The 24,993-nt window shown below is 50.3% G+C and overlaps 1 protein-coding gene and 1 long non-coding RNA gene across 2 annotated transcripts in view; one reads left to right on the top strand and one right to left on the bottom strand.

Moving 5' to 3' along the window:
* KLHDC4 (kelch domain containing 4) overlaps positions 1 to 3,924 on the bottom strand; it is a 57,123-nt gene extending 53,199 nt beyond the window's left edge. Inside the window, exons 1-2 of the mRNA XM_082436913.1 lie at positions 3,835 to 3,924; positions 3,498 to 3,667 (exon numbers count right to left, since the gene is read on the bottom strand). Coding sequence (XP_082293039.1) covers positions 3,498 to 3,596 — 99 coding nt within the window. The 5' untranslated portion in view covers positions 3,597 to 3,667; positions 3,835 to 3,924. The remainder of the gene's footprint in view (positions 1 to 3,497; positions 3,668 to 3,834) is intronic.
* A 1,275-nt stretch (positions 3,925 to 5,199) lies between these two features.
* On the top strand, positions 5,200 to 24,670 carry LOC309648407. The gene is made up of 2 exons (XR_014256655.1): positions 5,200 to 15,004; positions 15,405 to 24,670. It is a non-coding gene; the product is annotated as an uncharacterized lncRNA (long non-coding RNA).
* Positions 24,671 to 24,993: the final 323 nt, after the last annotated feature.

Genomic DNA, 24,993 nt, shown 5'->3' on the forward strand with positions numbered 1-24,993 from the left:
CACGTGACACGTTTTCTTAAACCCTATCACGTGGCCAGATGCCTGGGTCAGCTTTCCCCAGCCCCTCTGACCTGACCGGGGTCCAGTCACACCCGTGAATTAGAACTTGTTTCTCCCATTTCAAACACACAGAACCTGACACACGCGCAAATACTCAGGGCCTGACCTTCCCGCGCACGGCATGTGCGTCATCTCCTTCCAAACCCTCACCCCGCCCCCCCAAGGCCTTCCTCTCAGACAAGCCCACCCAACTTCACGCCAACACCTTCAGCCACCCCTGGAAACCCAGGCCTGGGCCACCGCACCAGCCTGCTTTGCTGTCTGCAGAGCAGGGTCTGATGTTTTCTTGTTCATTTATTTATTTTGTTTCCACCTACCTCCCACCAACATAACAAAACATAAGCTCCAAATGAACCAGACATGTCAGTCTGCTTAGAACGGCACCTGCGCGGTGGGGGCCCGACATCTATCAGCTGCAGCCAATCCGTGTACGAAGGTCTCCACCGTTAGGAACGCAGAAACCAATTTAGACGTTAAGGCGCCAATTTCCGTGCACAGCTGGGCAGCATTGGAACTCAGTCTTCCTGCCCTAAGTCCCCGCATTTACACTAGTGCCGCCCACCCCGCAGTGATGCATGATCTGTCTGTCACGGGAAAGTCTCCCATCCTTCTCTTCAATGCTCAGCCCAGCACCTTGCTCATGCTGAGACCTGGCATCTGTCCCCCCCATCCTTCCTCCCATCCCACCCCACCCCACCCCACACTACCCCGGCTCTCCTTCCCAGGCTCCACATTCTGCAGGGCCTGAAAGCGGGTCTTCCAGACCCTTCTCCCGCCCTCGCCTGCCTCACATCCCACCCCATCTCCTCACTCTCCCAGCCGCGCTGGCTTCCTCTCAGTTCCTTTCACCAGAGCATCACACCCCCTGGGCCCGAACGGCCACCAGCAACCCCGCCCCCACCGTGTGTACCCCCTTCACCTTCCCGAAGGCAGCCACTCTCTGGAATGGAGGGCTCCTTACTCTCACGCCATCTCTCTATACTTTTACTACACGTTATGTATCCCTAAACTACGTACGTTATTATTTTAGGTTTTTCAATTCCGTGTAAATGTTATCGTACTGAATATTCCCTTGCAACTGGCTTTTTTGCTTAACACTGCTGAAAGAAAGGTTTGATGCCCTGAACCCGTTCGTTGTCACGGTGGCAGAGCTATATGGCTTCGCCACCCATCCAGCTGCTGCCGAACATCTGGGTCACCTCCAAAATTTTCTTTTTTACAAGAAATACTACCACGGCCGTTCTAGTACCTGTCTTTGTGTAGCTGGGGGTAATTTTTCCAAGGTAAACCTTTAGGTGTGTAACTGCTAGGTTGTAGCTTCCACTTTTCTAGGTATCGACAAATTAGGACCCAACTGGCTCTACCAATTTTCACCTTCACGGGACTCCACAAAAACATCCGCTATCCTGTTACCCCTATGTGTAATTAGGTACTCAAAACAAGTTACTGACCCACTTGACCCTTACAGGAAGCCCCGCGTGGAGAAGTGACTGTTGGAGCCTCAATAAGCTCAGAGTTCCTAGCCCACTGTCACTCACCCGAGAAATTATCTTCCTAAAGGCAGAAGGGAAGACTGGAACAAGGTGGGAGAAAGGTGTGGCTGCGATGGGCAGCAGCAGGCCTGGTGGGCCTAGGCCTTCCCGAGTTCCAAAGAATAAATTTAATCAGAGAAGTGAGAAAATGCAGAAAGAAGAAAAACAATCAAGGAAGACAAAATAATAATAGTTTGGTCTTAAAGTCAAGGACCTTCAGTCCCTCCTCAACAGCTGTAGATGATACTCTGCGCCATGTCCTGTGAGCCGTTTCGCAGAAACGGAAACGCCCACCAGGTGGAAGAAGTTAACTGCGTGCTGCCCCCGGAATGCAGACCCCAGACGGGCTGGAAACAGGCTGATGATGTTGACTCCCAATGACCTCACCACCAACCAACAAGAAGAACGCCCACAAGCTGATCACACAACCCACAGCACCCTGTCCCTGACCCTGTCTTTAAAAACCTTCCCTGAAAGCCTTCATGGAGGTCGGGTCTTTTGAGCACCAGCTGCCTGGACTCCTTACCGAGCACCTGCAATAAACCCCGCAGTTGCCCTCACCACAACCCGGGGTCTGTAGGTTGGCTTTGCTGCATGCAGGCGAGGGGACCCAACTTTGGTTCGGTGACTGTCGGGTGACTCGCTTCAACCCCCACCTCCTCCACTTCTTGCCAGTTAATCCAGTAGCCGCTCCCCATGCCCGCACGTTGAACAAATCTCACCAGATTAAAACAAGGTCCAGGAGCCAGGTAAGCTTCCCTCCTACCACTCTAAGGCAGCACTTCTCAAACGGCTGAGTGTCACACTCACGGGGCTGAGGGGCTGGGACAGGGTAGGTCTGGCAGCACAGGCAGCCTAGTCGGGGAAAGCCTCTCCAAGGCGACAACAGGCTGAAAGGTGAAAAGGAGCCAGTGTAGAAAAATGTATTTGGGGTTGAGGTGCAGAAAGAAGGTGGCATATCTGAGACACAGCACAGAGTTGTGTGGCTGGAGGGGAGTGAGCCCAGGTGATGTAGGTCTCCCCAGCAGGGTGAAGAGATGGGGCTTCAATAGGACAGTGTAGAAGGGGAGGAATCTGCGTGACAGCCTCGTGCAGGTGTCAACCAGGTATCTGAGACATGAGTTCTGCACTGGGCAGAACTCCAGGTTGTCCCCCACGACCACTTGCTTAGTCCCCCTGCCAAAAAATGATAGGAGACAGGGAGGGGAAAGGCCCAACCCCATTATCTGACAGATGAGGAAATGGAAACACGAATGCCATAGGAAGAAAAGGGACAAGCGTATGTGGTCAAGAGCTCTGGATCAGGGACATCCGGTCAAATTCCAGCTCCAAGCCACCTCACAGCTGTGTGACCCTGAGCTGCGCGTAACCTGTTAGCTTCTGATTTCCTGTCAGATGGGGACGCCAAAGTTACCTAACTCAATTGGTTGTAAGAATTAAAGCCCAGAGAGCACAATGCCTGGCACGCAACAAACACTCATTAACCACTATAAACCGCCCCGGGTTAGGGAGCCCGTGAGCAATAGTCAATTAAGAGCAGAGCGCTCTCCTCTAAGTTCAGCACTGATCCATTTGTAGACCCTTGTAAAGACAGAGAGAGAGAAAGAGGGGGAGAGAGTAAGAGGGGGAGAGAGTAAGAGGGGTAGGGAGGGAGAGGGAGAGACAGAGACGGAGAGAGACACAGAGAACTGTTCTGGAACGCCCCACAGTTCCACTTACTTATTCCACGGACGCTCACTGCTCAGAGCTGCCGTGAGGATCACGTACCCCTTTTTAAAGCCGAGGACTGAGGCTTGCAGAGGCGCGCCCGCTCAGCCCGGCCCCTCCCAGCGCCCAGCACAGGGGGCCTGGCTACGCACGAGACCCGGGACGAAGGAGGCCAGCCCGCCCGCCGGCCCCGCTCACCTCCTCCTTCCGCGAGCGCTTGGACACCTTCTTCTCCATCTTGGCAGCCGTCTTCTCCGCCCCACGGCCCTTCTTCTCCTTCTTGCCCTTCTTGCCCATCGCGCCGCGTCAGAGAAGATGCCGGGACGCCTGTGAGTCTCGAGCGGCGCGCAGCGCTCAAAAAATACGTGCTGGGCGGCGCGCAGAAAATCGCGTCACTTCCGGTCCGCCCCCCGGCGCGCTTCCGGGGGCGGGGCGGAGTGGGCGGAGTGGGCGGAGTGGGCGGAGTGGGCGGAGTGGGCGGAGTGGGCGGAGTGGGCGGAGTGGGCGGGCCTGGGCCGGGGGATGGAGGCTTTACCGGTTCGTTGTGCTCCGCCTTTGGAAACGGGCTTGGGGGCCTCGGGCTCTGGGTGGCGTCCGCCTGGAAGCAGTGGGGCCCCGTCCCCGTCCCCGTGCCGTCCGCCCTCAGCTCGGAGACCTCCTCCGGGGGACTCGACGCCTGTTGTTCCCGCCGCCACCGGGCCCGGGCCTGAAGGTTGGCTTCAGTGTCTGCCGTGTTTACGCATATTGCTTAGTACGTGCACATTGCACAGTGACCCAGCTGGCTGACTCGGTAAATGAGCCGCGTTTTGTCAGCGCGAACCCTTGTACGAGTCAAATGATTGCTGTGGCTTCGCTCCCCATAGAGATGCTTATGCACTTAAAGGATTCGCAGACCCTGAGCGCCAGATATTGTTAGGGGCTGAGGGTACTGTGCTCAGCAAGAAAAACAGCCCTGCCAGTCCGCCTTCTAGGTGACTCCTTAAGTGTCCTGTGTGAGGGGACTTGTTTCTTCATGATCGAGCAGAGCTGATGACACCCCCTCCGAGAGCAGTCAGTGTTCCAAGTCTGGGAAGCCAAAACCGCCCACTAGCATTTGACTCAAATGATTTAGTAAACGGGAAAAACCACAGGTAGAACGTGGAATGCTATGGTTTGGACAGAGCAGAGTGAAAATGCTTCTCATTGCTTAGAAGATGTCATCTTTGGGCTTGTGATCAAGGAAACAGGATAAATTAAGGACAAGCACAAGCAAACATTTGGCAAAGGGAAAGCATAAATCAGGAAATAATCTCTTTTCCTACTTTGTGGGTGAACCACCACAAGGCTCAGCCTTAAAGAAATTGTGACAGGCTGGGACCTGAGACCTTTTGGTGCAGTGCTTGCACCTGGACAAATCGCCTCCAAACAAAATACAAAGAAACTAAGGGATTAAAAATAACTGCATGCATGTGGCAGTTGGGGCAAACTATGAACAAGATACAAAAAGACAAAAGACCCAACTGCCACTTCTGAGGAGTAAGGAAGCAAAGCACGGGTACTGCAAATGATCCCTCTACTCAGCACCGCCAAGTTGCGGGGGGGGCAGACCACCAAAGCCACTGCTGGAGACCAACCCGTGGACCGGCTCATGCCCTCACCCCATGTAAGGTACCAGCTCGCCCCCCCCACCCCCATCCCCCATCAGGGAGCAAGCAAAGGAACCTGCTACTTGGTTTCGCTCCCTCGTGCTGCAGCACAAGTCCCAATAAAGCCTTGCCTGAATTTCTTCTCTGGCCTCTTATCAATTTCTATTGATTAAGGAGTCCAAGAATCCTGGTCTGTAACAAAATCAACTTAGATCCAATCAATTTACTAATCTCTGAGCAGCCAGGGAGGAATGCTTTTTCAGCCAACTCCAAGCCTTGTCCATTAGCCTAGTCTTCCAGAAGAAAAATAGGGCTTCCCTGGTGGCACAGTAGATAAGAATCCTCCTGTCAACGAAGTGGACATGGGTTCAAGCCCTGGTCCGGGAAGATCCCACATGCCGCGGAGAAACTAAGCCCGTGCGCCACAACTACTGAGCCTGCTATCTAGAGCCCGTGAGCCACAACTACTGAAGCCCGTGCGCCTAGAGCCTGTGCTCTACAACAAGAGAAGCCACCACAAGGAAAAGCCCACGCACCACAGCGAAGAGTAGCCCCGCCCGCCACAACTAGAGAAAGCCCGCGCACAGCAACGAAGACCCAACATAGACAAAAATAAATTTAAAAATTAAATCTTTAAAAAAAAGAAAAAGAAAATTTGGGGAACTACGGGGTGTTGGGGGGGGTGGAATAGGATTCAAGCTGCTGCCGTCCCCAACACTGATTGTAGGAGAATGGGAGGACATGTGAGATGATAGAGAAAAGAACCAGCTAGAAGCCAATTGGAAGGGAGCTGCAGAATTTCACAGGAACCTGGCCCCTGAACCTGCAGACATAATCGCTTTCAACAATGAGCTACAAATGGCGAAAGCCTCACTAGTGCTCCTCAGAAACCATTACTTTCCCTCTAGTGCAATATGACTAAGAGCATGCCTAATCCTTTTATACTTTTCTGAGAATATTAGGTAACCTGGAGGCAATACACTTGAAGTAAGATGGCCCTTCAGTCACAGCGCATCTGTCTGCAACACATTACGGGGGTCGCCTCTTAAGAGCTACGGAAGGGGGAGCCTATTCCCTGCTGAAGATTTGGAAGGATCTGGTAGATGCAGGATTTCATACTTTTATTATCTGAAAGAATCTTGAAGCTCAATTGGAAGGCTCTTGGAATTAATAGTGTCATGGTGATTTACGTGAGGTTGAAACTCTCATTACCAAGAAAGAAGGAGAAGAGAACATTTAAAATGAGATCAGAATCCTAAAATAGTAGAAAGATTAAGTACACGGTCCTATTTTAGTGAAATTCACATTTTTGAAACTTTAATGAATAATCTTAAATCTAATATATCATTAACATTTAGTGTACCTTTTGTGTGGTCAGGCGCCCTCTGCTGTCTTCAAGTTGAAATCTAGAAGAGAAAAAATTAACAATACACCTAACATCTAATTACCCTCACCACAAATAATCAGTGTAATTGGAGAGATCTCCCAAGTGTGCTATAGATGCAGTGGGTCTTTGTACTTTCCCACCTGGAAAGTGATCATATTAAACCCACCCACCTACTACACAGAACTCTTTTTTTTTTTTAAGACACCAATTGTACTTGAACATTTGTTATTATTATTATTTTTTAAATTAATTTATTTATTTTTGGCTGCGTTGGGTCTTCGTTTCTGTGCGAGGGCTTTCTCTAGTTGTGGCGAGCGGGGGCCACTCTTCATCGTGGTGCGCGGGCCTCTCACTATCGCGGCCTCTCTTGTTGTGGAGCACAGGCTCCAGACACACAGGCTCAGTAGTTGCGGCTCACGGGCCTAGTTGCTCCGCGGCATGTGGGATCTTCCCAGACCAGGGCTCGAACCCGTGTCCCCTGCATTAGCAGGCAGATTCTCAACCACTGCGCCACCAGGGAAGACCCCTACACAGAACTCTTGAGAGAATCAAGTGAAATTTAAAAAGCTTAGAAAAGTAAAAAGCAAAATACAAATTTAAGAGATTCTCTGTGCTGCAAAGTGGGGTCACGGTTTTGAACTGGCTGACGATCATTTCATTTAACAACATTAATTGGTTACCACAATGCGGGGATGTTGTACCAGGACACGTGAGACACAAAACAGAAGACCCAGCCACCAGCTTCAAGGAGGTTTTGTTCTAATGAGATAAACACGATGATATTCCTCAAATGCTCTGTGAAATGAAGCAGGGAATAAGTACAGAAGGAGAGGATGGGGGGAGAAGGGGAAGAGGGAAGGCAAGGGAGGGAGTGACATCAAAACCCTTGTTTCATGTATTTTGTCCAGTTTAATAGACATGTGAGGGGAAAGGGGAAACCCAGTCTCTCTGCTCCATCGTGGCTGAAAGCAAAACTTTCTCCTCTTTTGGGTCAAAGTGTGCTGTTTAATTTCCAAACATTTGGAGATCCTTCTGTTATTTATTTCTAATCCAATTCATTGATTTGAGAGATCTCAGAATTCAGTGCTCTCCATTTCCCTTTAATTCTACTTCAGCTGCATCCTACAAATCTTAATATGTTGTTTTGATTTTCATTCAGTTCAAGATACTTCCTGATTCCCTTTTTGATTTCTTCTTTGACCCTTGGGCTACTTAGAAGTGTGTTATTTCATTTCCAGACATTTGGAGATTTTCTAAAGATCTTTCTGGAAAGTAATTTTTTTTCTCCACCTGCTTTTGCGTTTTTTTTTCTTCATCTCCATTATCCTGCAGTTTCACTAAGATACGTTTAGACATTTATTTCTTTGTATTCACTTTGCTTGGGAATTGCTGGTCCTCGTGAGGCTGTGTGTGGTGGCCTTACAGGCCCGGGATTTCTCTGTCATCCTCTCTTCAGAGGATGCCGTTGCCCCCTCGTCTCTCTCTTCTCCTGGGTCTGTTAACCTCTCTTCTCCGTTTTCCCTCTGTTTGTCCCTCTGTGCTGCATTCTAGATAATTCCTCCTTTTATCTGCTGGTTCATGGATTGTTTGCTCAGCCCCATCACATCTGTCTAACTTGTCCATATAATTTTTTATTATGATTAGTAATTTTCAGAGCTTCAATTTTTCTCAAATCTGCTGGATCACTTTTATAGCTTTCAGTTCCCTGCAGATGTTTTCAAGCTTGTCTTGTCCTTAAATAATGTATGTTAATCAGTTTGTGCTGCAGTGACGCTGCTCATATCCTTGAAGAACTGCTTGTGAATAACCTTCGAAAGATTTCAGCGAAAGCATCTTTTTCCCAAGGGTAATTGCTTTTGCTTCTGCCAGACAGCCTTGGACACTGCCAGCTCATGACATCCTGAGTCCAGATTAGTGTCTTAAGTTTCTTTTGGACAACCCAGGTGATGTAAATTGAGGCTGAGAATCCAAGGACAGCCTGGATGTGGTTACAGTATCTCAGGGACCTTGCCTTCCCACATACCCCGCTCGGCACTGGGGTGACCTTCTCTGTTCCCGAGGTTCTGGGCAGCAGGCTTACTTCTGCTGCACCCTCATCCTCAGGCACAGCTCTTGGCACCTTAGCTTCATCTGCAGGGAACGGCCCTGTAGCTCCCACCTAGGACAGCCTTGGATTTGCTGAGCTTTCTCCTTGCCCTTTGAGGCTGTCAAACCCAAGTCAAACATGGCAACACTTGCCCATGCCCGGAAGCAAAAGCCATCTCAGAGCCCAGCCTCTACTCAGTTTTTTTTTGTATGTACTTCCCGTTAGGTTCCGATTTGGTGATTCTTTACTCCTTGTTACCCTTCTGATGCCTTTAAGAAGACTCATTTCAACATTTATCCATCATTTTCTAGTTTGAATGGGAGGATTGGTCCAGATAACTTAGTCTACCATATTACAGCACTGCTTCAGTCTTTAAATGGTATTTTTCAGTGTGTCATTAATATATACTAACTTTTAAAATTCGGAAAATACAGGCACAGCCCGTATTTCTTCTCTCCCACGCACATCCACGCTTAGCATGGGGGGGAATTTCCTGCTGACTGATTTTAAGCAAAGATCTGTGTTGTAGTTTCACTCATCTGCTTGGCTCAGAAGTGCAGGGCCTTCTTCATTCTTGCCATTGCCCCATCTTCTTTATCACCCATCTCAGAGCCATCACATGAAGATCAAGGACATTCTGTAAGTCATCAGATGCAAAAATTGGGGAGGAGGAAACACCAAAACCTAGATAATAGTGCAGGAAATGCGACGAAAGACAGAGCCGTGCTGGGTATGTTAACTGCAAACTCGAAAGGCACCTGTAACATCACAGCGAGTCAGGGAACAGGTTGTGATGAAGCCAACGACCTTGCGTGCTGCCCTGTGAGCCTGCAACTGCTCATCTGTTTCCCGGCCACTGTGTCCCCTAAACCTGCCCAAACACAGCCCAAAGCCAGCTTTCCTGCACGCAGATTTCGAGGCAGCAGCCTAGAGAACATGCAGTGTGCGAAACTGCAAATCTGTCCCTAAGGTTAAATTTGTTTTTAAAAAGGTAAAACTCCTTGCCCAAATAGTTGGAGATATTGGTGATTCTTTAAGTTGATTTTTTTAAATCCCCGTAATATCACTGTTTTGAGCATCTGGCCCTTTAATCCTGCCTGACCCAGGAACCAGCTCAGTTTTCAAGCCTGATCATCTCACAGTCAGCAATTTATGCTCAGGGTTCATAGCCGTGGCCCCTTAAATTCCAGCTGCCCGGCTTTGAAAATAGATCGCACGCACTAAACTTTCTAATTCTCCAGAAGGGCTGTTCTCCCGCCTCTTCCAGAGAGGCTCTGACCTCAGGCCATCTGGAGGGGGCCAGGTGTTAACCCTTCACGGAATCGCAGTTCTGAAACCTAAGTTCTGGGCAGAGACCTAACCACATCCTCCTATCCTTGGCCGTTAACTGCATCATTCATGAATGATGCAATTAATATAAAACGTGTGAAATGCAACAAAGACTTCTTCTACATGAAAACCTGAGAGTTCTACGTTGTTAGAGAGCACTCAAAGACTGGATTGGAGAATTGGTTAAGTGGTGCCCAGTATTTCAAAGGCATGCCAGGAATAATGTTCATGTTATCTGATTTCCAAGTAAGTCAAGATTTTCCCATTAATGCATTTCCTGGAATGGTCCCCAGGATACGCTAGGAGCTAGGATACGCTGGAGCTTATTGCTTTATAGTAATCCATGTGCTGTGTCTCTCCTCCGCTAGGTGTCAGTCTCCCTCAGGCTGTACCTTATTCACCTTCGTATCCCCAGGACAAAAATGTTGCACTATTTGCTAAATGTTAATAAATTATGAATAAACAGCGAATGAATCAAACCCCCCAAATGACAGCACGACTTGATGCAGAGAAGGTTTGTCCACCATGGTCAGAGGAGGGGAATGTTTGAGCTGGTCAAATATTTCACAATAATGTCCTGTATGTGGATCACTCATTCCCAAAGACTAAGAACCACACACACTGGAAATCAAAACTCAAGGGAGATAAAAATGAAGACCTAGAAAGATCTGTTAGAGGAACATAGGACCGGTGAATAAATGCACAGTCGACACATTTTGAATAAGATGCCTGTCCTATCTTCCCTGAGAAGCAGCTTCGATTGCAGGTTTCATCCTCTCATAGCAAACTTTTAGACTCTGATCCTCCACATCCCCACTAACGGGTTTGGTGTAGGCTCTCACCCCGATTCCTATCTCACACTGGCTGTTCTTCCTTCCTGCCTTCTCTTGACTGAAAGGAAAAGGCACAGCGTAAAAGTTGTCAGTTAAGTTCATTCGGGGACCTTCCTGAGGACTATACCCCTCTCAGAAGAGATAAGGGAGAAGCCAGGATATATAGGAATTTTTTGCTGGGAAAAATATGTAATCAAGCATGAAAAGATTACTGCTAATCACAAAGAACGGCCATCTCAAGTTAATGATTTTAGTGTGCTTTTCTACGTGTGGAAAGATGCAAGAATCTGGGGTCATTGAGACTTTTCCTTAGATATGTAACTTCACTATCTAAGGGGTCTGTATCCAAAGCACAGAGTGCTTCCTGTTTTTTTCCATCCTGAATTCCCCTCACTGTTGGTGGGCGACTGCAGGGGCCAAAGGCTTGATCCTTGTAGCAGTGGAGTGGCGGGCAACTTTTTCTCCTTACTCTCCCTTCCTCCCTTCTTTCTCTCTTTCTCTCACCATCCCCCACCCCCCTTCCTTCCTTAGTGTTTTTCTCTCTGGCCTGAGAAGGAAGGCCTGGGGTGGGCAGAGGGGAATTCTGCCTCGATGGGCCCCGGAAACACTGTCAATGTTGAGAGTTAAAACAAAAAGTAGGTTATTCCGGGGAATGGGTGGAAGCTGATCAAAGGCAAAATCGTGACGCCGGTGAAATTGCTGTGAAGCTGTGCAAGGCCCTCATGCTCCTCTGCCACCCGGACCCTCCCAGGTAGGACTCCACTCCGAGGCCTTAACATCCCATCAAAATGTCTTACCTCCCAGTCTCTCAGATAACCTCTCTCTAGGATGACAGCATTAACTAGTGATTTTATAAGGATTGCAGATGCTCCACATATGTCATCAGGGAAATGCAAGTTAAAACAGCCAGGAGACGCCTCCACACACCCATCAGAATGCCCAAAACCCAGAACACTGACAATACCAAATGCTGGTGAGGACATGGGGCATAGTTTTACATGAGTCATGTCGGGGAAGACTTTTCCTCTACCCTTCTAGGCTCTTCTGCCTGGTCTATGAATTGGATTGGCATGGGACAGATTAACAGGAGAAAAATCAAAGTTTAATAACACGTATACATGGGAGAGATCCAGAAAAGCTGAGTAACTCACCAAAATGGCCGAAACCCTCGCCTTAAATACCATTTTCAGCTAAACACAAAAGAGGATGGTGAGGGCGGTGGTTTGGGACTTCATAGGGGAGGAAGGTCATTCACGTGGAGATGTTGGTAAATATCTGTTTGCTGGGCTGGGCAGAGACAATGGGACGCCGAGTGGACCCTGATCTCCGCTGGCCCATATTCTTTGCAGACATATCAGGGGATAGCTCTATTCTGGGAACAAGCCCTCTATCTAAATCCTTCGGGCAGCTGGAGGAAGGTCAAAGATTTTTCCCGAGACTTTTGGTGTCTTGATTGTTTTCAGCTTGAAATAATTTGCAGGCCAGAGACATTTTGGGTGTCTGGCCTGCAAATTTTGTTCCCCTACAGTAATGTATTTAATGTTACCCTCGATTCATCCAAAAAAAGTAGCAAGCCTGTAAGAGCAGTGCTACAGCAGGTGGGGTCTCGGGAGCCAATGCCCACCGCCCAGAAAGTAGGTTTTTGGGGTGCTGTCTCTAGGACACGGATATGAAACTGCAGGCTCTCGAGTGGGTGGCATGCAAGGCTCACGGTGTCACTACAGCCTGCTCACCGACCAATTGCTGTGCATTTGACGTTAATGGTTGCTTCCTGGCTGGCAGAAGACCCCGTCTTCCTGGGATACCTCTGAGATACCCCAATAAAGATGAGGAAACATCTGTCACAGGCTGGGCCACCTAGCAAGGGCTCTACCCACAGGCACATGGGAAATGTTCACATTAGTATATGTTTAATAATAATAATAAAAGAACAAGCAAAAAAAGAAAAAAAGAGAGAGAAAACCTGGTCACCAGACTTACCACATTAAAAATTCCCAGGTACTGGGACTTCCCTGGCAGTCCAGAGGTTAAGACTCCACGCTTCCACCGCAAGGGGCACGGGTTCGATCCCTGGTCGGGGAGCTACGATCCCACGTGCCGCGTGGTGTGGCCAAAAAAAAAAAGAAATTACCAGGTACTATGTGAACCGGGCATCCTCCCCCTGCCCTGACCCCTCCCCACTTCTGACCCTTGACATGGAGGAGGCATCGAAGGGTCTGCTGTCAGCATTACTTGGTGATAAAATAATGACTTGGTGACAATACTCTTCAAGGCAGGAGGGGGTGTCTTGTTTTGTCTTAGCATCAGGCCACTTTGGTCCGAGCGGCCAGGGCAGAGCAGGCTGAGTACCCTCTGGCTTTTACTGAGACAGAGCCGCCCGGACCCTCTCCTGGGCCGAGGACGGAAGGACGCAGACTCGGGGATCTGGGCTCAGCAAGAGCAGACGGAGCCCCCTTAGGGTTGAGGAGCAGCCCCATGGTCCTAGTGGACCACCAGAACCCATAGCCGGGAGCCAGGCCCAGGGCCACAGTGCTGTGGACATAGTCCGCACAAGGAGAAAGGGGCCTGAGGGGTGAGCTCACCCTACCCCACACACCCTCATGACCCCCAGCCAGGAAGGCGCCCGTGGGGTGGGGAGGGCCTGGGTCACCCGGGATGGGACGGACAGGCCTTGGTGTCCCCAGCCTCCCGTGGGGGGATGCAGACAGCGTAGAAGCCGGGAGGAGCACGGAGGCAGCAATATGGGAGCTGGCCACCAGAGGTCAGCCTTTCCCCACAGACGGCCACAGGCCATGTGACACTGACCTTGCATCATCCCCGCATGGCGTCCGGGAGGAGGGCCTGGGACTCACCACTGCCAGGGCTGAGCCCACAGGAAAGCCTCCGGCATTGGAAGTAGAAGCACCCACAGCTCGTGGCACGGACCGTGCCCCCTGCGCTGTCACACTGGAGGTTGGCTGGTCCCCAGGCAGGTGGCCAAGAGGGGCCGGGACGGGAGGCTGGGAAAAGTGGCTCTTCGGGGCTTCCCTGGTGGCGCAGTGGTTAACGATCCTCCTGCCAATGCAGGGGACACGGGTTCGATCCCTGGTCCGGGAAGATCCCACATGCTGCGGAGCACCTAGGCCCGTGCACCACAACTACTGAGCCTGTGCTCTGGAGCCCGCGAGCCACAACTACTGAAGCCCGTGTGCCTACAGCCCGTGCTCTGCAACAAGAGAAGCCATCGCAATGAGAAGCCTGCGCACCGCAAAGAAGATCCAGTGCAGCCAAAAATAAAAAAAAATAAAATAAATAAAATAAAAGTGGCTCTTCGAACTAACTCTTACCTCCCTGATGCATAATGTGTTAGGAGCTGCGTTGGTTTTTGGTTTTTCGAGGGTTTTTTTGGCCGCGCCGCATGGTTTGCAGGATGTTAGTTCCCCGAACAGGGATCGAACCTGGGCCCCCGGCATTGGCATTGGAAGCTCAGAGTCCTAACCATTGGACCGCCAGGGAAGTCCCAGAAGCTGCGTTTTTAAGAGGGGTTTCGGTGCAGGCTTTGTGATCATTTTGTAGGATGAACCGAGGGAGGACCAGGCCTGCCAGCCTTCAGATAGGACACTGGGGCAGGCACAGCCGGAGCCCTGGGGCCCCAGAGGAGTCGGCCAGGCTTTCCTAATCCGGAAAGATGACGGGGGCGGGGGCGGGGGGGTGATGTCTGGGAAAAGGATTGTTTGCCAACCCTGGCGTCACAGTCACCCAGTGTCTTCAGATGTCTATGGAAACCTGTAAATTACTGTTTGCTTAACTGTTGGGCACAGCAAGAATCCTCCCTCCTGCCTGCCAGGTGAGGAAAGCAGTACCAAGGGCTCATGGGGAGGCCAACTGTTTGTTCTTAAAATCTCAACCTTCAACACCGTCATCTCTGTCATCAAAGTGTCGGAAAGAACAAGAGCCGACCCGCCTCTGTGCTTCCTGCAGTCAGACCCACGCGGCTCTCTCCACCGGGTTTATAATGGGCTCTCCGGCCTCGCCCTCTGCCCCTGCACCTGCCCCCACACCTGCCCTCTCCCCTCCCCTGCCTTACTATTGCTTTCACCTTTGGCTCCTTTTTTTTTTTTTTTTTTAATCAGATACTTTTTTTTTTCCTTTGGAATACTTTTAGATTTGCAAAAAAGTTGCAAAGATAGTTCTGCGTTTTTGTGTGTTCATCTTCCAGGACATGGTAAGTCGGTCAAAATGGAGAAACCAACACAGGAACGTGACTAGTAGCTAAACTGCAGACGTTATTTGGACTTGGCTGGTGTCCCCACTGAGAAGTGGAGTATCTTCTGCCATATCAGTAAACAAAGGATGCCACAGTCATCAGCGCTTGCAGCCACTGCCAGTGGTGAACCCTGAGGAAACTCAGGAAGGAAAAGAATGCCTGCCACCTAGCAGCCATCAGACCGCAGCCACTCCCTATGGTTAGCCCTGGGGAAATTCAGGATGTGAAAACAGGGGATACTGGCCCCAGATGGCTGAGGTGCACATCAAAGGAATGGGTTCAGTGAGCCCAGACTCTTGCATCTTCCCATACATAGAAAAGCGCTAAATTCCTTTAACTTGAGATATCTGGTTTTCCTTTAATTAACAATAATCTTTGGACGTTCAGACTAAATTGCCTTTCGTTGCAAAACTTCTATATAATCTGGCTCTACCTGCCCTCGCCTCCTGGGAGCAATTCTCTCAGGGTTACTTGCGATGCTGCCTCCTGGGCTTGAAGTCCTAAAAATTCCCGCCGAATAAAACATAACTCTCAACTTTTAGGTTGTGAATATTTTTTTAAGTCGACACCACTAATATCCTTTGTCTGGTCCCATTCAGGATCGTTGCATTTAGATGCAGCTCACTTCTCAGAGTGCGGACCGCACAGCGCCCCTGCCCACCTGGTGTGGCTCCCACCCAGGAGGCCCCACCTGCTGCTCTTGGGAGAAAACACGCCCCGAGTGGAAGCGTCCGGCTGTCTCTGAAATGTCTTTGGGCTACAATGGAGACCTTCCTTTGACCTCTCCCCAGCCAGCCTCCACAATGGCTGCCCTCCATCCCTCTGGGGTACCCTCTGTCCTCCTCACCGCTCCCGCGGCCTTGCTCTCGAGATTCTGAGTATCAGTCATTCACTACTTAGTACATACCCCGAGCTTTGCCCAGCACTGTGCACTGCCGAGCTGTGAAGATGCAGAGTTCTCTGGGGTGGGAATTGTCTAGAATCTTGGGTGGCATTAGGGATTAAAGCTTTTTTTGAGAGTCCCATTACTTAGAGAGTTCCCCTCACTCCTGTGACTGTGGCCCTTTCTGCCCCTTCCCCACCCATGCCTGGAATAGCACAGATCCTCGTGCTGTGTTTCACTGATGCCCTCCCATCCCCAGAGTCTCCCCCGAACCCCATAGCTGAAGCACCGACAGAGGACATCATTTAAGACTCACTTCCATGCAGCGAGATGAGGTCTTTACTTGAAAAAAAAGGAAAGGAATCTGTAAGAGAATCCTGCCGAGGCCGGGCCCTCCTCCACCACTGGTCTCCCGGTAACCAGGTAACCAGGATACCTTCCTCCAGCTGCCCAAGGTCATGGGGTTCCACTCAGAAAAACAAAACAAACCCCTAGGTAAGGGATGCAAAGATCAAAATGTCCCCACCGTGCACCAAAGGGAACACTGAGTTACTTGTTTCTCCCGCTCAGGGGCCGCCGGCCACAGGGAGCTGGGAATGTTAGTGATTTCATCCATGGGACAATCCTTATTTCATGTGATTGTCAAACGAGGCCAAAACCAGGGATCCGAGGAGCAGTGCTTTTCTGAATCAGTGACCACAGTAAAAATTGCAATGACCTTGCGGGGCCGCATAACTGACCAGAGTTCTGAGTCGCTCACCCAGAGCCGCTCGGCCCTTCAGGCCAGAATTGGAGAAAGTGGACAGTGTCTTACCCAGGCCCTGGTCTTTCTGCGGCGGCCTCTGAACAATCTTGGGCTGGGAGAGCTCGTGGCCCCTGCACACCTGGGAGGGCGGAGCTTGGGGGGGCGGATGAGGCTGAGGCGCTGGGTCCTGTGCCCCGCACCGGGCAGTGGCTCCACCTGTGAGCTCCGTGCCCACGGTTGTGCCCTCTCCCTGCTCCCCCACAGGCCTGAACTACAGTTCACTCCACATGAACTGCCCAAATTAGTCCTCCCCCTTCCCCTTCCCCCCGTGTTGGCCTTGCAGAATACCCCTGGGTTGATTTTGCAAATCTGGGAACATCCAGGAACAGCACAAAGAAAAGCCACTGGGGCTGCAGCTGTGCAACCAGGACCAGGGGTCCGCTGCCCTCCTCCAGGCCCCGAGCCCCGGGCTACAGGGGCCCCTCGGCCCAGGAGCTTTCTGTAACTGGGAGGGGCTGGGAGCACTGTGACACCCACTACAGCCCCTCCAGCTCCTGCTCAGCTGTCCCCTGGCTCAGTGACCGTCCCTTTCCCTGGTTCCCCATGGCCACCCCACATCCACTTCCACCTCCGTCTACTCAGGACAGTGATACCAGAACACACCCCCTCTTACCATGCAGCAGTGGCCTCAGATGTTACCCCCAACCTAGGGCTTCCCTGGTGGCGCAGTGGTTAAGAATCCACCTGCCAATGCAGGGACACGGGTTCGAGCCCTGGTCCGGGAAGATCCCACATGCCACGGAGCAACTAAGCCCATGAGCCACAACTACTGAGGCCACACGCTGTAACTACTGAAGCCCACGCGCCTAGAGCTCGTGCTCTGCAACAAGAGAAGCCACCACAATGAGAAGCCTGTGCACCGCAACAAAGAGTAGCCCCCGCTCGCCGCAACTAGAGAAAGCCCATGTGCAGCAACGAGGAACCAACGCAGCCAAAAATAAAAATAAATAAATAAATAAATAAATTTATTAAAAAAAAAAAAAGAAGTTACCCCCAACCTAGGGAGAGAATAAACCTGGGTGACTGTACCAGGTGCAGGACCGTGGTACAGGAAGTCCATGCCGGGCAGGGTGAGCGGGGACTCTGGACCTGCTGCTTGATTTTGCTGTGAATCTATAACTGCTCCAAAAAATAAAGGCTATTGTTTTAAAAAGCCAACACACTACTACATATAAAATAGATAACCAACAAGAACCTACTGTATAGCACAGGGAACTCTACTCAATATTTTGTAATAACCTACAAGGGAAAAGAATCTGAAAGAATCTATAGATATAAATATATAGTTTAAAACGCCAGCCTCTGTGGCTTGGCCGACCCCATTCCCGCCGTGAGCTCACTAGGGCGCTAGGAGTCTCCAGGACACCTGGGAGGATGGAATTAGAATATCCCTCAACGAATTTGTCCCACATTCTTTGTTTCCTTTTGAATTTTAAAACATTTCTCCTTCTCACCTTCTACTTCTCTTAAAGCATTATTTATGGTGTTTATTGACTCTTGTGTTTCTTCTAATTTAGTCTTCACTTAGGAAATGATTTTTTCTTTTTTTTTTCTTTTTTTGGCACGCAGGATCTTAATTCCCGACCAGGGATCAAACCGCTGCCCCATGCAGTGGAAGCGGAATCTGAACCACTGGGCCGCCAGGAACGTCCCTTTCCTTTTCTTTTTTCTTTAATTTTTTTTTTTGGTTTATTTATTTATTTTCGGCTGCGTTGGGTCTTTGTTGCTGCGCGCAGGCTTTCTCTAGTTGCAGCGAGAGGGGACTACTCTTCATTGCAGTGCACAGGCTTCTCATTGTGGTGGCGTCTCATGTTGCGGAGCACGGGCTCTAGGCACGCAGGCTTCAGTAGTTGTGGCACACGGGCTCTAGAGCACAGGCTCAGTAGTTGTGGCGCACGGGCTTAGTTGCTCCACGGCATGTGGGATTTTCCCGGACCAGGGCTCGAACCCGTGTCCCCTGCATTGGCAGGTGGATTCTTAACCACTGTGCCACCAGGGAAGCCCCCTTTTCTTTTATTTTTAATTCTTTTCTGGAGTCTGTCATTTCTGAGTTTTAAAAATTGACTTATAATGGTGTTTTTCTCATATTTTGTATCATTGTCCTAAATATTTTTAGCTTATTTTGAAACAGCATGTTTCAGTTTTTCTCTTTTTTTCAACGCCTCCTTCTGAAGTCTTCTCATTCTCTGTAGGAATGTCATTCTGCCGCTTATTCTAATTTTTCTTGTAGTAACTTTGTATGGGGTTGACCTTGATAGTTTTCTGTTGCTTTTTTTTTTTCTTTAATAAATTTATTTATTTATTTATTTCATTTTTGGCTGCGTTTGGTCTTCATTGTTGCTCACGGGCTTTTTCTAGTTGAGGCAAGGGGGGGCTGCTCTTCATTGCGGTGCGTGGGCTTCTCATTGTGGTGGTTTCTCTTGTTGCGGAGCACAGGCTCTAGGCCCACGGGCTTCAGTAGTTGTGGCACGCGGGCGCAGTAGTTGCGGCTCACAGGCTCAGTAGTTGCGGCTCACAGGCTCTAGAGCCCAGGCTCAGTAGTTGTAGCTCACGGGCTCTAGAGCGCAGGCTCAGTAGTTGTGGCGCACGGGCTTAGTTGCTCCGGCAGCATGTGGGATCTTCCCGGGCCAGGGCTCGAACTCGTGTCCCCTGCATTGGCAGGCGGACTCTTAACCACTGTGCCACCAGGGAAGCCCTTTCTGTTGCTTTTTATGTGAATGTAATGTTCACGAGCTTTTAGCAGGAGGCCTGGTTCAATGGCTTTTCCTCTTTCACAAACACACTTCTTCTGTTGGTCTCATGTGATTTTAACATGCATGGCAGCAGCTCCCCTTTCATCCCCACCCTCTCCCTCATTTGTCCCCATTCTCCCTGCCCTGCTCAACTCTGACCCCAGCCCTGCGGTTTTCCCTCCACGTAGGGCTCTGTCCTGGAAGGAGGCCCAGCTTGGCCATTTCGAGAGCTCACAGGGCCTGGACCATTCCAGCCCCTTCAGATACGACCAGCTTGCCCCGCACTCACCCCACTATCCCAGCAGCCACACCTCTGCCAGCTTCACCTGCTGATGTCAACCTGGCCTGCTGCCGCGCTGTGCAGGGCACACCTGTGGGCGTTCGGGGGCCCTACACTCAGCATGTAACTGCCCTCTGCCCTCTCCGCACAGACCCCACACCCCACGGTCTGGGCCTACAGAGGCTCAACCCCACGCACGGAGGCTCCAGGCTGTGTGGGAACACCTTAGCTCCTTGTTTTGCTATAGATGTTGTCCGTGGAATGTTTTTTATTTTAAAGATATATTTCTTCATTCATTTAAAATGGCAGTAATAATCCTATTACATGTTAACATAAAAAGTTTTTTTTTAATAAAAAGTAACTATATCTCTGAAAACACAACATTTAGTAAGAAGAGTGTCATTGTTTCATGTTCTTGCAAATGTCTTAATGTCTGCATTAATAGAAGACAGTTGGATTCTTGGGACTTCCCTGGCGGTCCATTGATTAGGACTCTGAGCGTCTACTGCAGGGGGCACAGGTTCGATCCCTGATTGGGGAACTAAGTTCCCGCAAGCCACGTGGTGTAGCCAAAAAAGAAAAAAAAAAAAAAAAAAAAAACAACCTCAAAAAAACAAAACCCACCACTTTAATTAAAAAAAAGAAGAAGAAGACAGTTGGATTCTTATATCTGCTTGTACATTTAATCTGTTGGGCTGTAGCGTGTCACGTGGCCTCTGGGAAACTCCATCGTACACTCTCGGGAGTTTTTCTTTTTCTATCTGGTTGTACAACCTGTATTTAAGCGGGGCTCTTGGAATATCCAAAAACTATGTTACTACTGCAATCTTCCCAGAATCCTTCATAAGCTTTTTAATGGGGGGAAGGGGGAAGAAATAGCTAAAGCTGTGACATCCTTTCTCACCCTATCCATTTAACACAGCCAGCGTGAAACAGCAGGAGAAAGAAATTAAAGGCATAAGCCTTGGGAAAGGAGAAAGTAAGTTCTCATTATTCAGACACAACATAATGTAGAAAATCCAAAAGCGTTTACCAATCATCGATTAGAATTAACACTTAAATGTGGCCAGATTGCTGGATACAAGATTAACATACAATTTTTTTTTAATATATATATAGCAGCAACAAGCAAATAGAAAATAAAAATCTTCAAAAGTTACCATTTATATCCTTAACTGGCAGGGGAGAGACCATGATCACGAAGGTGGTTTTCCCAGGGTGAGGCTCAGCCATTGCACTCCGGATGTGTTGACCTCTGCAATTTCCCCAAATGTGGGAAACTCGACTGCATAGTTTGTGGTAGTGGAAGACTGCATTCGTGCTTTCCCCTGGGGGAAAGAAAAAGTTACCATTTATAAGAGCATCAAAAAAATGTCAAATGCCAATGAATAAATGGAACAAAAGATGTGTAAGACCTCAACACTGAAGACCACAAAGTATCATTGAGGAGAAATTTAAGGAGCCCTGAGTAGGTGGAGGGACAGATGTGAATAACTGAGTGAAGACTCAACATCAGAAAGGTGTCCGTTTGTCCCAAACTGATCTATAGATTCAGTGCCACCCAACAAAATCCCAGAGGGCATCCTGTGCGCATGCAAACTGACCAGCTGATTCTACATTTAAATAGAAATGCAGAGGATGGAGATGACAGAGCAGCAGGGGGAGAAAAGGGGCTTAGTTTCCAGGTGTTATCAGAGAAGAGCAGCGCGTGCCAAGTAATGTGTGGGCGAGAGCTCGGACATGTTGTAACTTCTCAGAAAACCAACACTTTCCTTTAATCCCTAAAGAAATGGCTTCAGTACATTTTATGCCGCAGGAGTTGAAAGTAAGGAGGAAACCAGGACGCGGCTTGCACTTTCCCTGACTGCCTAACAACTGCTCAGGGCCTGTGGGAACTCGGTCTGGGCATCTTGAGACCAGCCCCTGATCTCTCACATCAACTCTGACGCCTGGCATGCCCGGCCTCCCCTTCTGCTGGCTCCTTCTGGGGTCACCTCAGTTCTTTGGCAGGGTTTTGCCCAGTTACCAGGGGCCTCAAGCTCAAAAGGCAAAGCCAAACTAGCTATTGTTTGTCAATTTCATTTTAAAAAGACTGGTGGATCTTTGGACCAAAGTGCAGTGCCAGGAGCCACTCACGCTCTTTGCTTGTGTTCTACGTGGCCCGCAAGTCTGCATTCAGCAGTTTCCCTTATTCCAACCCAGGACTCCTGCCTGGGAGGCAGGAGGAACCAAAGACCAGGAGGGGAGTCAAGTGGGAGGGAAGCAGCTTCTGAAACTTGTCCAATCGTATTGGGAGAGCCATTAATCCGCTGGAATGAGAGTCCGGCATTCTAGGGTCCCTCCGGCTGTTTCATTCCTTGGGAATTAGCGCATAGGATCCTGCAGGTTTCAACAAACAAGGCCAGGAGAGGGGAGCGGGTCATGCCCCGAGCATCTGAGGCCGTGGTCCTGGGTGGGCCATGAGGCACCAGATGATGTGCAGGGTCCCTCCGTCCATGAGATGGTCACGAGTCAGTTTCAACTGTCCATCATGTGACACAAATGAGGTTTAACAAGGATGCAGAAATTCCCTGTGTGAAATGTGTTCCACATGGCCACCATGAGTGGTGGTGTAGGTGGGGGCCTTCTGATGGCAAACTCCTACAGCAGCCCCCGCCCCGCAGCCTCTTGGAGGCTCCGTGCGACCCTCTTGGGCACCTTGGACCTTCTCCCGTGTAAAGCAAGCCGAGTCCTCCTCATTGGGTGTCTGCTTTTGGCCTCTTTGCCGGGCACCTTGGGGGTCTCTAGGACACCAGAGGGCTCCTCCCTGGGGGAGCAAATGAAAATAAACTCACATTAGGTTTTCCATTTCTATTAACCCAGAGAAGACTTTTGCTTCACTGGCCTTCCATCTACTTGGCTGTTGGACACATCTTTTCAGCCCTAGGCAAAATCATGCAACATTGCATTCTCCGGAGATAATCGTATAACTCGCTGTAATTAACAACCACGCCAGACTGTGTGAAGGTCCCTGGGACGGAGGGCAGGAATGGCACACGTGCTGGGACATGGCCATGCCCGCCTCCCGGGCGTGGCTGCCATTTGTCTCTGACAATCACCACCCTCCAGGCTCCCCAAGGCTCTCCCACCCGGAGGGACCAGTCACCCTCTACTGCCAAGATGTGGGTGTCATTTATCTCCTCGTTACAGAGCTCGGCCAAGCTGTGGCACCCCGCCAATAAATATTATTCTCTGCTGCCGGTAGCCAAGGCCAAGCTCAGATTTGGGGGTGGAGGTCAAACGAGCAAGGTTCCCAGATGATGGGGGCGGAAGGGGGGACAAGAGAGAAGCACAGCGTCTCCGCTCCTGGTGTCGTTTTGTTACAGTTGGAGGGAACCTCATTTGCTGAAGTGGCACAATGAACGCCCAGAGGCCGAGACTTGAGCCTCTACACAGGACACTGCCCCTTCTGTTCTTCCCCCGCCGAGGCCAAGAGCTCTTTGTGTGTCTGAATAACTGGCTGGGAACTGGACAATGCTCTGTGCCAACACCGGCGACGGGCCGGCTTTAGCCTCTGCTGGAATTCCTCGTTGCTTTACAAATATTTGGTGAGTGTGGTCGGCACACTCTGGGCACACAGGGGCCTCAGCTCTCACGGAACTCACTCGGAGGAGGACAGACAGGAACAGGTGAACGGAGCCACAGGTAGTTTGGGACAATGATAAAGGGGTGAATGATAGGCAGGACGGGGCCTCCTTCAGGGCAGGGGCGGGAAGGCTCCTGAGCACGGGCCCTGCTGGAGTGACTTGGGTGTCAGGAGCCGCTGTGCTGTGATGAGGGGTTGGCTAGGGGACAGGACCACCTCCTACGGGCGGTGGGCATAGGGATGGGTTTGGATTTTGTTCTAAGCACCAAGGGGAGCTGCAGGAGGATGGTAAGCTGGGTTGTGACATGAAAGGGCCCGCCGTCTGGAGAGAGGGCACTCTGGCCACTGTGGGGTGGCAGCAGGCTGGGGAGGTGGGCAGGGTGACCATGACCTGACCCCAGGAGGAACCTGTGGATGTGTGGCCTCCCGTGGCAAAAGGGGCTCTGCAGCTGGGATTAAGTGAAGGACCTTGAGGTGAGACAACCCTGGGTTGTCCGAGGGTCCCAATGTCATCCCGAGGATCTGTATCAGGGAGACAGGAGGTCAGAGTCAGAGAAGGAGAGGTGAGCACAGAAGCAGAGGTCGGAGTGGCGCGGGGCCACAAGCCAAGGAATGCGGCTCCTCCAGAAGCTGGAAAAGGCAGAGGGTCCTCCCCTGGAGGCTCTAGAGGAACCAGCCCTGCGACCCCTGCTTATAGCCCTGTGAGACCCAGACTGAACGCCTGACCTTCAGAACTGTGAGACGGTGCATTTGTGTGTGTTAAGACACGACACTGGTGGTAATTACACCAAAGGGAAGCTAATACACATGGCAGGAGGTCACTGGTGTGGTCCAGGTGAGAAAGCTGAGAACCCAGGTGCCCAGGTTTGCTGACATGCTTTGCGTCACAGAGCACAGAGAGGAAGGAACAGCTGAGGGTCCCACGGCAGGCGGGCAGGAGGGGATGGGGTCTTGGCTGACCAGCAGCTGTTGGTCCCTGCGCTGACGGGGAAGCTCCAGGCCGGAGTCAGAGCCGTGGGGGCCGGGGAGTGGGCAGGGGTGATGGTGAAGGCCCAGGAGGGTGGTCCTCCACGGCCTGTCTCTTCACCTTCACCCTTCTGCTGTCTAGCTGCCCCAAGACACCGCTGTCCATGTGCGTAAATAATCAGAGAAGATGATTCTAGTTCTTTTGGTCAAAAAGTCAGGTACTGGGACTTCCCTGGTGGCGCAGTGGTTAAGAATCCGCCTGCCAATGCAGGGGACACGGGTTCGAGCCCTGGTCCGGGAAGATCCCACATGCTGCGGAGCAGCTAAGCCCGTGCGCCACAACTACTGAGCCCACGCTCTAGAGCCCCTGAGCCACAACTACTGAGTACACATGCCACAACTACTGAAGCCCGCGCACCTAAAGCCCGTGCTCCACAACAAGAGAAGCCACCACAATGAGAAGCCTGTGCACCGCAACGAAGAGTAGCCCCTGCTCGCCACAACTAGAGAAAGCCTGCGCACAGCAACAAAGACCCAACGCAGCCAAAAATAATAAATAAAATAAATAAAAATTTTTTTAAAAAGTCAGATACTTTCCGGTTAGCCTGATTTCACAATAAACCCAAGACAGAAACAAATGGCAAGGAAAACGCAGAACGAACAAGGTCGGCATAGAGATCAAAGGGACCAGAAATATATTAGACATACATAAAATACATAAGCAACAAGTAATTAACGTAGAGCACAGGGAACTATATTCAACGTCTTATAATAACCTATAATGTAAAATAATCTGAAAAAGAATATATATATATAACAATCATTTTGCTGTACACCTGAAACACAATATTGTAAATCAACTATACTACAGTTAAAAAAAGAAAGAAAAAGGAACGT

The sequence above is a fragment of the Balaenoptera physalus genome, assembly GCF_965194825.1.
Source record: "Balaenoptera physalus genome assembly, chromosome: 19".
NCBI classification, from domain to species: Eukaryota; Metazoa; Chordata; class Mammalia; order Artiodactyla; family Balaenopteridae; genus Balaenoptera; species Balaenoptera physalus.